The sequence below is a fragment of the Brachypodium distachyon genome, chromosome 1, assembly GCF_000005505.3.
Source record: "Brachypodium distachyon strain Bd21 chromosome 1, Brachypodium_distachyon_v3.0, whole genome shotgun sequence".
Lineage (NCBI taxonomy): Eukaryota > Viridiplantae > Streptophyta > Magnoliopsida > Poales > Poaceae > Brachypodium > Brachypodium distachyon.
Genome location: NC_016131.3, coordinates 61,776,541 through 61,789,894, shown reverse-complemented (window position 1 = coordinate 61,789,894; position 13,354 = coordinate 61,776,541). Strand labels below are relative to the sequence as shown.

The 13,354-nt window shown below is 41.6% G+C and overlaps 1 protein-coding gene across 1 annotated transcript; it reads left to right on the top strand.

Moving 5' to 3' along the window:
- The first annotated feature begins 829 nt into the window (after positions 1–829).
- LOC100834833 (DNA helicase INO80) lies at positions 830–12,981 on the top strand. Its single transcript, XM_010230318.3, has 22 exons — positions 830–1,143; positions 2,073–2,157; positions 2,363–3,129; positions 3,209–3,406; positions 3,523–3,633; positions 3,795–4,180; positions 4,287–4,395; positions 4,469–4,549; positions 4,782–4,948; positions 5,059–5,184; positions 5,324–5,485; positions 5,570–5,627; positions 5,840–6,070; positions 6,197–6,343; positions 6,904–7,458; positions 7,650–7,907; positions 8,130–8,237; positions 9,533–9,627; positions 9,717–9,873; positions 10,365–10,565; positions 11,401–11,529; positions 12,143–12,981. Exons 1-22 carry the CDS (start codon positions 1,066–1,068, stop codon positions 12,416–12,418), a joined length of 4,485 nt encoding a protein of 1,494 aa, XP_010228620.1. The 5' UTR covers positions 830–1,065; the 3' UTR covers positions 12,419–12,981.
- The last annotated feature ends 373 nt before the right edge of the window (positions 12,982–13,354 follow it).

Genomic DNA, 13,354 nt, shown 5'->3' with positions numbered 1-13,354 from the left:
GGGCATGGCAGAGGGAGCTAGCAGACGCAGGACAAGGGGCCGGAGGGGCAGATCCCTGCACCACGCGGTTGCCCTGCCACTTCTGTTTGGACGCCGCCAACACTGAGTTGCCGACGAACGCGGGGAAGACGTCGTCGGGAGTCGAAGAAGGAAAGTGAGCCGCAGGAGAGAAGGCGCCGCCGTGAAATCAGTATAGGACGCTTTGGGGAGGTGCATGCCGGACTTTTTGCGGATGGGCTAGGCCGGTCGGAGCTCGGGCGAGCAGATCGGCGGCGGCGACGTCGAGTGGTTGGAGCTCGGGCGTGCAACGAAAATTTCCGTCCCGCCAAAGCGTGCTGCTGTGTTTCGGTTCCCAGCCCACCCGAACTCGGATCTGAGTATATTGGGATTTCGCCCGTGAGATTGGATTCCCAAAATCATTTTGGGATCAAGTTCCCTATTGATATCTATTCAGGTCCGTTTTTTCCTCTTGAAACCGTAAAACGTCGGTTATTATTCGGATCGGGCCTGTATATTTGATACGTGCTAAGTTGCTGCAGTGATGCACATAGTTAAACAACATTTTTACCTTTAACCTCGTTTTCCAGGGTAGAGAGAGAAGAATCGTGGGACACAGGGACAGGGAAACCACGGAAAAGAAAAGGGATATCCTGAGACAAAAAAGAGCGGAGAAAAGAAAAAAACCGTTGCCAAGCGCTGGTAGCCGAAACCCCGTGAGGAAACCCCTTGCTGCACTCCCGTTTCGCTTTCCCTGCTCCCGTCTCTTCTCCTCGCCCACCCTTTGTTTCTCTCTCTTCCCCTTCGCCCAAGCCATGCCTCCTACTACTACTCCCCCTCCCCACCACATCACAACAAGGCCTCCCCACCGCCTTCCCCCCACCTCCTCCGCGCCCGCTCCTCTGGCTCTCCCCTCGTCTCGTTCCCGTCTCCAAACCCTAACCCTAATCTCGTCGACTTCCTCCGCCGCCGCGGGCCGTCGTCGCCGCTCTCGCTCCCGCGCTCAACTCCTACTCCACCCCCGGGCGCCCCTCACGCGCCCGAGCGCGGGGGCACTAGGGTTTCCCGATGGACCCGCGCCGCCCTTCCCCGCGCGGCGGCGCCAACGGCAGCGGGCTCTCTTACTCCAACCTCTTCAACCTTGAGGTAGTTGCTCGCTTCCTCTTTCTCTTGACTCTCTGTCTCTTCGCGTCACTGGAGCTCTCTCCGCGCGGTAGGGGTTTCGTTGTATTGGGGGCGCGTCGTAATGGGGCCTGGGGATGGACTGTGGAGCTCATTGTCACTGGACTCGGGGAATCCTCTCCAGGTTGACGTTTTGTCCGTAGTTTCCTGGCATAATTTGGCCGGTGTTTTGTTGAGCCGCTTGTTTGGCTCAGGGGTAGAGGCTCGCTAGTAGGAGACTAATGCAGGTTGCTTGGTGATTGTGTTGCAATCGTGCGTGTGGGCTAATGCTTTGTGCTACAGTAGTCCTGGTTACTGGCGTTGCGACTGTCCGCTATACCATCTTATATCATCTGTGCTGCTAGTAGCTTTGCCAAGATCGTCTAGTATTCCATGTATTGGAATGCCATTCTTTTGATGCAACTGCATACCTCGGTTATGTTTCAGTTATGATCGAAGTATTTTAGTTGCTGGGATCTGCGTGTTATCCTTAGCTTTAGTATTTTGCTATACTATCCTAGCTTACGCAGAAGAGTTTATTTTCTATGGTTCAAATCTTATGCAATTTTTGTTAATGTTATGATTTAGGGCTTGCAATGGAACTTCATTTTATCATAACACATTTTGTTGCCTCATTTGCATATTTTACCTTATGCATTCATTATTTTTTTGTAATTCTATTGTAGTATTGTTGTTGTCTGTTTGTTTGGCTGTGTGGATGTAGCTTAATTGAAATATGTACTGTTTTACGTAGTGACTTATTAGTATGGAAATGCAATAGTGATATCATCTGCCCTTTTGTTTTTTGACCTAGTGAAGTAAAAAAGTAGTTTCTACTTGTACATTGTTGTTGTTTTATTGAGTTTTCTGATCTACCATTCTCATATGGCTCTTTTTTACTGGACATGTTGTAGCCATTGCTAAACTTTAAGGTCCCTTTACCTGAAGATCTTGATCGCTATGGCACTAGTAGCCCAAATGGTAGCATGAGCAGCCAAGGTGAGGTTACCTCTTTTGTGTATCTTCTTTCTGTTTTATCTTTATTATTACATTTCTTTGCTAACTGTTATCTCTTAAAAATTGTAATCGTCTAAAATCCATCTTTTTGCATGCTTGCTCTTTATCGACTCTTATATTGGCTTCTCTGTTGTATTTCCTATGCTTCCACGTCAATCTTTCCGCTTACCCAACTTTTCCTTGGAAGGTCAAGGATCCTTGTCTGACCAGCACAATGGTCTGCATCGGAAGCGAAAAAGGCATCCTCATGTTGGTAGCGATGATGAGGATGCATATGCCTATAGTAATCAAATAACTGAGGAGCACTACCGTACTATGCTGAGCGAACATGTTGAGAAGTACAGAAGGTCAAAAGTCCAGGAGGGTGTTTTTGGTTCTGATCCTTCTCGGGCGGTGGTCCCCAAAATAAAACACAAAAATGGTCATACAAGAGTTATGAAGCACAAAAGTGATCTCAAGGGCGTTGCAGCAATAGGTGAGGCAGAAGCCTCACCTGAATATAATGGGACAGCAAGTATCAGCACATATGGTGGTTTCAATAAGCTTGTAGCTTCACTCGATTCTTCTTATTTGGATATGGGGGATAGTGTAAGCTACTTAATTCCAGAGGGTTATGATAAGTTAGCACCTTCCCTTAATCTGCCTGTTTTTTCTGATATACGTGTCGAGGAGCATTTCTTGAATGGTATGTTAGATCTGCGCACCCTATCAGCAATGCTTGGTACTGGACGGAAGTTTGAGAGTACCAATTGTGGTGGATTAGCTGAACCTCAACCGCAACATGAATCACTCCAGGAAAGGGTTAAGGTGCAAAAATTTGCTCTTCAAGTAACTGAGGACCCCTTTGCAATTCCAGAAGGAGCAGCTGGGAGGATACGGAGGTCTATTATTTCTGAATCTGGCAGTTTGCAGGTTCATTATGTTAAAGTATTGGAGAAGGGAGATACATATGAGGTCAGTTTTGGTTCTTAAAATTTTGATTTCATGATGCTATGTTTGTGTACTTAGCAACTATGTGATATCTTGGATGCAGATCATCGAGCGTAGCTTGCCAAAGAAGCAAGTAGTGAAAAAAGAGCATTCTGAAATTATGAAAGAAGAGTTGGCAACTTTTCTGAAACGCTGGCAAAATATTACTAGAAACATTCCAAAGCATCACAAAAATTTCACTGCTTTGCTGAGAAAACGGCAAATGGATGCTAAACGCTTCTCTGAGAATTGTCAACGGGAGGTATTTCATGTGTCTATTCCTACCTATGGTTTTGTGCCTCACTGTTCTCTAGTTTACGTTCTTGTGAAACCATATATGTATGCTGAAGCCTTGCTCATTTTTGGGGTAACATCCAGGTGAAGCTCAAAGTAAGCAGGTCACTGAAACTGATGAGAAGTGCTCCAATACGTACAAGGAAGCTTGCTAGGGATATGTTGATATTTTGGAAACGAGTCGACAAGGAGCAGGTTTTTGTCTCATCTTCTTACTAATGATTATTTTTAAAGATGATTATGATAGTATGCTAGTTTTCCTTCTATAGGAACACTGATTATGTAGTTTTTTTACTTATATAAATATCTCAAAAGTCCAAATACTATGTTGCTCATTTTTTGTGTATGTTTTGCAGTATGAGTTGAGAAAAAAAGAGGAAAGGGATGCAGCTGAAGCTCTGAAGCGAGAAGAGGAACTACGTGAAGCAAAAAGACAGCAGCAGAGGCTCAACTTCCTGCTATCCCAAACTGAGCTTTATAGCCACTTTATGCAGAATAAGGCAGGGGAAAAAGCATTGCCTGATGAGGGATCTGTACCTGAGGCTGATGAGGAAGAAGACCCTGAGGAAGCTGATTTAAAGAGGGAGGCTTTGAGAGCTGCTCAGCATGCTGTATCCGAACAAAAAAGAATGACAAATGCATTCGATAGTGAAATTGTGAGGCTTTCTCAATCTTCTGTGCCAGGTATTGCGACTGATGATTCAGCTACTGCGGAGCCTAGCAAGATTGATCTATTACACCCGTAAGTTCAACTAGAAAATTTGTTTTTTGTCATTAGAAGCAAGCATGGCAGAACAAAAGAAGTATTTTTCTTAAAACTGATTGCTTGGAGCCTATATTGTTTTCAGCTCAACGATGCCTGAGCAATCATCTGTGCAGACTCCGGAGTTGTTTAAAGGTGTACTAAAAGAGTATCAGTTGAAGGGCTTGCAGTGGCTGGTCAATTGTTATGAACAGGTGACTTGTTATAAAGTTAATGTATCTCAATCACCTGTGATGACTGCAATGTCACATTTTGGAGTTCTTGCAGGGGTTAAATGGCATTCTTGCTGATGAGATGGGTCTTGGTAAAACTGTCCAGGCTATGGCATTCTTATCCCACTTGGCTGAGGTTTGTGAATATGTTTTCTTAAATACCTAAAAGCTCATATTCCCATTAGTTGATTTGTTGTCTAATTATTTTTTGGTCTTGTTATGTTTTCGACGTTTTACCTGATTTTAGTTCTATCTGAACTTGATTTATCTCTGTTCTTCTATTTCTTTTCCAGACATCATATATTACATAATGTATAGTTTAATATTGCGTGACAAGCATTTGATATGGACATGTGCATCTCATGCAGGACAAGAACATATGGGGTCCCTTTCTAGTGGTTGCTCCTGCATCTGTTGTGAATAATTGGGCTGAAGAGGTAATTAGATTCTGCCCTGATCTTAAGATACTGCCTTATTGGGGGCCAGAAAGGATGGTTCTTCGGAAGAACATTAACCCCAAACGACTTTATAGAAGGTAAATTCTTAGCTGGGGCACTATTATCTTGTCACTCTCTCTCTCTCTCTCTCTCTCTCTCTCATAGGCTCAAAAAACTAATCATGTGACATTTGCTCTTTCATTCGTAGAGATGCTAGCTTCCACATTCTCATTACAAATTATCAGATACTTGTGAATGAGGAGAAGCTTTTGAGGCGAGTTAAGTGGCAATACATGGTGCTCGATGAGGCCCAGGCTATAAAAAGTTCAAGCAGGTGAAATTGTCATGCCTCTCATGTTTTCATATTTCTGTTTCGTATTCAAATCTCCTAACTCATGCATATGTCTTCAGTCTGGTTTTTTTATTGCCTGGCCCTTGCTTGACAAATACATTTATTTTTCTATCTACTGCAGTCAACGCTGGAAGACTTTGCTGAGCTTTAACTGTAGAAATCGCTTACTTCTTACTGGGACACCAATTCAGAACAACATGGCTGAGCTATGGGCGCTCCTCCATTTCATTATGCCCACTTTGTTTGATAGCCATGAACAATTTAATGAGTGGTTCTCAAAAGGGTACAGTTCTTCTTTACATGTTTTGGTTTCTTTCTTTTTCATTTTCTTTATGACTAAATTGCTTATGTTTCTTTGGCTTGTCAGTATCGAGGGCCATGCTGAACATGGAGGGACCTTGAATGAACATCAGCTTAGTCGACTGGTAAGCTAAATCAGATTTTCTGCGCATACTATGATTTAATCTAGAAGACTCTGAGTTCTTATTGTTTTCAAATGATAGATGCTCCATTGCCATTAGATGAGAGAAATTCATTGTTTATTTCTCCTTATTTTTTCTGCATGTTGATTTGCTTTGGGCAAAGTTGTTACACCTTATTATTTCTTAATATCATGACATGTTCTCTATTTCCACAGCATGCTATATTGAAGCCGTTTATGCTCCGTCGGGTCAAGATTGATGTGATTGCAGAAATGACAAAAAAGAAAGAAGAAATTGTGCCCTGCAGATTGAGTTCTCGTCAGCAAGTCTTTTATCAAGCGATAAAGAATAAGATTTCTCTTAATGAGTTGCTTGATGGAAGTCGTGGGAATTTGAACGATAAGAAGCTTCTTAGCCTGATGAATATTGTCATGCAGCTACGAAAGGTACAGTTCCGGTTGTTAAATTTATTTAAGGAATTCAATCAATCCCTTAGGTCCCTACTCGAATATGGTAGTGTATATTTTTTCCCTCATTGGGCTTTCATGGTCATCCGCTCATGTCAATTTTAGGTCTGCAATCATCCGGAGCTGTTTGAGCGTAATGAGGGAAGCTATTACTTTTACTTTGCCGAGATCCCGAATTCTCTTCTTCCTCCCCCATTTGGGGAACTGCAAGATATACATTATGCTGGCAAGAGGAATCCAATAATGTTTGAGGTAATCTCTCATTTTTTTGCTAAAGCCTAGTTTTGAAAACTGGACCGGACCGCCGGTTGAACCGGAACCGGAGGCCTGGCAGGTCTGTTCAGCGCACTGGACCGGACGGGCAAGTGAACCGGATATTCTCCGGTCGGACCGTCGATTTTCGCGTGAACTGGTGAAAACCGGGGTCGGTCCGAGCGGTCCGACCACCAAATGGGCCTTGTTTAATGGGCTTGTTTACTATTTTTTCATGGGCCGCGTCATTGTAGTGTAAAAATTGGTGTGGTCGGTGGGATTCGATCCCAGGACCTGGGCGGAAGGGTCGAGCGGACCAGCTCAGTAGCCAGAAGAGCCATCATCACGTTGGGCTTAGGGACAGAAGTTATCTCTTTTATAGATTTGAATCGCCGGTTGAACTACCGGTTCAACCAGCAAACCGCCGGTCAGACCGTGAACCAGTGAACCGTACGCTCGAGCGGTTCGATCACCGGTCCTGTTTACAAAACTAGGGTTTAAAGTACGTTTCCTTTGAGCACAACCACTATGCTAATGAGCTTCTTTCCCAATCTGCACAGATTCCGAAGTTAGTTTATGAAGGAATCATCTGTAACAGGGAAGCACCCATGTATGGTTGTGGATTTCGGAGTGGATATTTGAGCAGACTATTTAATATATTTTTGCCAAGCTATATCCATAATTCAGCATTTCCAGAATCAACTTCACAAAACGAGTCTGTTCTGGAATCTGGTGCATTTGGCTTTACACGGTTAACAAATCTGTCCCCAGTTGAAGCTTCATTCTTGGCAACGTGTTCCTTATTTGAGAGCCTAGCATTCTCAGCAATAATTCGTAAGAGGGAGTATGTTGATGAAATTGTGGATGCATTCCTTGGTTCAGAAGGTCCTGATCTCCAGCTCGATCAGAACGATACCAGTAAAGTTCGTGCTGTTATTAGGTTGTTGCTTTCACCTAAGAAGGCAGAGTCCAGTTTGCTCAGAACAAAGATTGAGATAGGCCCGAGTGATAACTCATGTGAAGCACTAGTGCTTTCTCATCATGACAGGCTTGCCTCAAACATACGGCTTCTTCGTTCAACATATGATTTTATTCCACCAGCTAGAGCACCACCGGTAAGCTTATCCTGTTTTATCTACGTTTACTTGTTTTGGCACTTGTTGCCTCAGAGCATCTCTGTGTCTTCAATATTTCTTTACTTTTGTGTTAGAAAACTGGACTTCCCTATACTGTCGGAGATGTCTTTATTTTGTATATATTCGGTACAACTATGATTCTATTGGTTAACCCTCCTTTACCCTTCCAGATAAATGTCTGGTGTTCAGATCGAAATTTTGCGTATAAGTTAACTGATGAGATGCATAATCCCTGGATCAAGAAACTATTTCTGGGATTTGCTCGCACTTCTGAGTTCAATGGTCCTAGAGAACCGAGTGGTCCTAATCCTTTGATACAAGAAGTACGCACTGATTTGCCCATCTCTGAGCCGATGCTGCAGCTACCATACAGGATATTTGGGTCATCTCCACCTATGAGCAATTTTGATCCAGCTAAAATGCTTACGGTTAGTCCCAATCACTTCTGCTTGTGCGTAATGCTAGATATTATGTTTTGAGTGTGGATCTAGTAAGGTTCATGACTTGCTTAACAACTCACATCATTTTTCTGGAAATTAGACCTTGATCATTATACAAAGTTGGTCTAAAATAAAGGCGAAAGAAATGCTGTTTTTTGTTGCACATTCATTAGTGACCCCTTGTTACTGACATGGAATGCTTGATGACAGGATTCCGGGAAGCTCCATACGCTAGATAAACTACTGCGGCAACTTCGAGCTGAAAATCACCGTGTGCTTTTATTTGCTCAGATGACTAAAATGTTGGACATCCTTGAGGTATTACAGACAGTTCAAATTTTACTTTGCGAGGAAATTGAAATTAACAATTTCTTTTCCGAAAGCAATTCATTTGAACACAAGCAAAACAAAATGTATCATTTTAATTGTGTTTCTTTTAGTGGATAGAGCATGGACATGTGCAAAATATAATTGAGTGTCTCAGCATCAATTCCCTGTTTCAAAACACCATGAGTACAACCTTTGATGTGACATCAAACCTCAATACAAAACTCTATATTGGGGACTGGGACGATAACTTTTTACACTTTAGTAAGATACAAATGTTTGTGTTTTCTTATGCATATTACCTAACACTTACTCACTCCCTCCTTTTCTCAAGACATGGTGTATTATGTTATGTTAAGACAAGGCTTTGACCAAGAATTAGTTTGTTAATATGTGGTCTTTATGACATGAAATTTATATCACTAGATTTGGCTTCAAAAGTACTTACTGATAATTGTGGTTCCTTGTCACATATAAATCACATATTAATGAGGTAAGTCTTGGTCAAAGCCTTGTCTTGACGAAACCTAATATGCCATGTATTTAGAGAAGAATTATTTTACAATCAACTCTAGTAGGAGGAGAGATAGGTGGAAAAGATTGGTAGGCAGGAAAAAATATCGTTGAAGTTTTTTAGCTGAAATTGTTCTTTGTATCATTACGATCGCTTTATTTTATAGCGTTGTGCTATTTTTCTATGATAATTTATACTCCCTCAGTTCCAAAATGTAGGGCGTATAACTTTTATTGATTGTCAAACTTTCTAAAGTTTGACCAACATTTTAACAAAAAAAAAATCAACACCCATGCTGTCAAATGAAGATCATTACACATTGTGAAATATATTTTCAGTATGTTGGTTTGACACCGAATATACTGATATTCTTTGCTATAAGTTTCGTACAACAAAAAGTTATACGCCCTATAGTTTGCAACGGAGGGAATATTTAGTGAAGACTTGTGTCGCTTTGGATTCGATATTTTCCAGTTATCTATGCCTATTTACAAACATCGATGTGTGGATCTGAACTTACCTAATTGCATAATTTGATGGAAGTTCAGAGTGTTGTGTTTCAGAAGCTTCATGAGCATTTTAGGTTTCCATTATTTTTTGACTGTCCTTGTGGATCCCATGAAGGAACTAAATAGTAGACCAATAAATTGATCATGAAAGTGGGTGCCCTTATATCATAATGAGCTGTATCTGTGAACTGCTCATTCAGGACGTCTTGTTTGTGCACGAAAGTGTGAACCCATTTCTAATTTTGCACGCCATGCATTTTCAGGACTACATGAATTTTAGAAAATTCAAGTATTTCAGACTTGATGGATCTTCTGCAATTTCTGATCGTCGTGACATGGTCCGAAACTTCCAGAACAGGTACGCATTAGTGGGTAGGCTGTAACAACTGCAATAAGATGATCTCACGCTCTTCATACATGACTTTAGCTGAGTTTTGTTCTCTGCAGGAATGATATATTTGTTTTCTTGCTAAGTACGAGAGCAGGGGGGCTAGGAATTAACTTGACTGCTGCTGATACAGTTATTTTCTATGAAATTGACTGGAATCCGACACAAGACCAGCAAGCAATGGATAGAACACACAGGCTTGGGCAGACGAAGGAGGTAACTGAAACCTCACTTTATACACTATTTTATCTATCTTGAAGCTACTTTAGGAAGAAGAATTTCATGAAAAGACGGACACATCAGGATATATTACGATTGCATATGAGATTCTCTATGTTATTTTCATGTGTTAATGCTCAGTGTTGTATGTTTTGTGAGTTGTGCAACTTTCTGTTTACCATTCCTTTGTTTATTTTAGTTGACATTTACAACCTGTTACAATTTAGCACTGGAGTCACTTTATATGTTAATTTGTTTTCATACATGACTTTTGGAGCAAGGCCGCCTGCCAATCTTGTTTAAAAAATTTAGTGCTTGTTAAAAGGCAATGACTTTCAGATAATTTAGGTAGGAACTCTTTGGTTTTCACCAGTTTTTACTTTTTAGAACACTACTAGTTTGTTTGAATTTATGAATTTCACCGACATTAAAAAATAAATTTGTAGTAGCTCAGTTCCTTATATATTATTTGAAACTTTGAATTTTAGGTAACCGTGTATAGGCTTATATGCAAAGACACTATTGAGGAGAAAATATTGCAAAGGGCGAAGCAGAAGAATGCAGTGCAAGAATTGGTCATGAAAGGCAAACAAGTCCAGGATGATCAACTGATGAGACAAGAGGATGTTGTATCATTACTTCTTGACGATACCCAGATTGCACACAAATTGAAAGAAATATCATTGCAGGTAACTACTCCCTCCTTTGTATTAGATGACATTATAGACTTGTTTTCATCGCGCCCGCATGCGCTAGACACGCCTTGCCTGCCGGCTCTGGCATGGGCCATGCAATAGCAAGCACTACGCACCAAATCGCACAGGCTCTCCTGCTGTGGCCACGTGCTTATGCGCAACGTCAGAACCCCCTTTCCTAGCAATTGGGGAGCATCACTGTCATATATGTTGCTGCTGCTGCTGTTGCTAGCCAGGCCACCACATGCACTTGCAGCTGCACCAGGCTGGCCACCAGCCGCTTTCTTCACACACACAGGAAGAAGAGGTGATGGCCACCACACACTCTGGTGATCGAGGAGCAGAGAGGAGACGGGGTTAGCTGTGTTTGCTCGGCCGCCGTGTCAAAATAGTTTGCATCAAAACCAAATTCGTTTTGCACCCAGTATTTACCAGTACACGATAGTTTTAGAGGGAGGGAGGGAGGGTTCACAGATTAGATTTGATATGAACAACACCCATAGTTTTAAATTGGCTAATTTTTAATCTTCTCAGCTCACACGGAAAGGCCACCTCCACCATGAACATGAACCCTGCCATGCTATTTTGATTTCAGTTATTACTTGTGTCTTGTGGCTGCTGATTGCAAATTAGTTATGGAGGAATTACACCATGCGTTCTCAAATTTAAAGTACTCGGGAAAAGAATGTCATAGTTTTCCACACTTAAAACTGGCAATCCAGACTGAAACTAAGAATTGTCAAGTCCATTTGAGTGCTTACATCTAATTTTGTTTAGCTTGAGTGTAAAGTCTGGCAAGAATGCCTCTCAGCTGCATTTAACCTTGTAGGCAAAGGATCGACTAAAGAAGAGGCGGGCAAAGGCCATCAAGGTTGACAAAGAAGGAGATTTAAAACTCGAAGACTTGGATGATCCAACTGCAGAATCTGCAGAACAGGATAACACGACCAACAAAAAGGTATACACGAGACATGCATCTGAGTTATTGAGTTACTTATTTCTTTGTGATTGGAAAAAATCGCACCCTCACAATAAGGACCTTTAAGTTTCATCTGTCATATAGTGATCTATAGTTTCCTGAGCATTCAACTCCAGTTTAAACCGATATGTAATAACAAGTATTTATTTACAGATGTAATTTCACAGATTAGAATTGATATGAACAACACCCATAGTTTTATGCTATATTGGTTGTCTTTGATTTGCATTTTAGCCTGTATGCAAACTAAAAGTGCACAGTGTATTGAGGAATTCAAATTCATTGTATAGAATGTGACCAGTTTAAGTAAAAAGAGTTATTGAAACAAAATGAAATGGACTTACTCTGCTATTCCAATTTTAGCATCTTTGCATTTGTACGTATTTATCCAACTTGATGCGGAACCACTGCTCTATTAGAGTCTACAGAGATGATTTATGCCGCATTACAATGTGCACAAACCAATTATTATATATTAATACTATTCATCATTCCTTCTTTTTGCTGAGGGTTAGTTAGATTCACGTAATTGGGTTCAGCCTTGGTATGTGTAAAGCTTTACTAATTTAAGTAAATGCAAATATATGTCCAGAAAAAAAGCTCGCACAAGAAACCTCTGAGGTCACAGGATAATGATAGTGCGGATAATAACGCAAAGGCTCTCATGGAGGGCGATATCCCTGAGAGTGGTCATGCCGAAGATGAAGAGCATATTGCCTCTCCGAGGCCTAAGAGATCAAAGAGACTGGTGAAGAGCACCGATGAGGATAAAGAACCAGTTGCTGCCTCTTATAATGAGAAACCTGCAGAGGCGGCTGAGATTCATGATGACGACGATATGACAGAGTTGCAAGACAGGACTCCTTGAGCCCAGTTGAATGGCTCGACATGACTAGATGAGAAGAGAAGATGTGAAATGGCACGACTTTGTTGAGTACGGGCCTCAGAGAAGGCACAGTTTAATGACCAGAGGAGGCGTCTCTGGAGTCTTTATCTGCTCAAGGCGTTACACAGTTCAATAAAACTGTGCAGCTTCTTTTCAGAAGCCTGAGGACTACATGACTGCAACGTGTGTGATTTGATTATTTTGGAGGACGAAGCGTCACCCGTCAGTGCAGGTGCAATAAGCCTAGGACGGTTTCCACCGTAAAGTGCGTCCTCCTACTGTTACTGTTGCCTTTGATGTTAGCATTACAGCGCTTATCGCTGTGTTCCTGATGCTCGCTGTGTAAATAAGGATTAGTAATGTTCCATTAACATATAGAAATAATTTTTCTGTGTAAAGAGAGAAGGTTGATGTATTAATCACAAGTTTTGTAATACTGGTAGGCTAAAAATGAAACATAGCTGGAAACATTTGACTTCTGCCATCGTTAATTACTTGTACGCTGCTTTAGTCCAAGGGAAATGCATTCTGGCATGTACAGGTAACAGCAGCAAGCCCTTAGTCCAATTCAAATGCTCCTTCTGTCCCATATTAAGGCCTTCTCCAGTGTTGCATTTCACCGGTTCATAAAGCTTACGTGGAAGAGTTTAGATCGGTGCATCACATTGTGGAAGAGGAGCAAACTTCAAAAGTTTAAGAACCGATGCATATAGATGGATCGGTGCAAACTCTATTAAACAAACCAGGAAAATGAAAAGGAGTGTGAGACCAGCCATGCATGGGCAGTAGGGAGCCCTTCTGTGACATTTTTTTGCTTTTTTAAGTAGAGGCGGGTCCCAGCAGGAGAGATGGAAGAGGTGGCAAACTTAGGTTGATGGGACATATTACAAACTGACTGCTTAAGCCACAAAAATTTGT

What these genes read in the sequence shown, in the direction of transcription:
- LOC100834833 (XM_010230318.3), top strand. Translation starts at nt 1,066, where the DNA reads ATGGACCCGCGCCGCCCTTCCCCGCGCGGCGGCGCCAACGGCAGCGGG. An exon ending in CACCAGCTAGAGCACCACCG is followed by an intron (nt 7,459 to 7,649) that starts GTAAGCTTATCC and finishes TTACCCTTCCAG; the next exon opens with ATAAATGTCTGGTGTTCAGA. An exon ending in GTCCGAAACTTCCAGAACAG is followed by an intron (nt 9,628 to 9,716) that starts GTACGCATTAGT and finishes TGTTCTCTGCAG; the next exon opens with GAATGATATATTTGTTTTCT.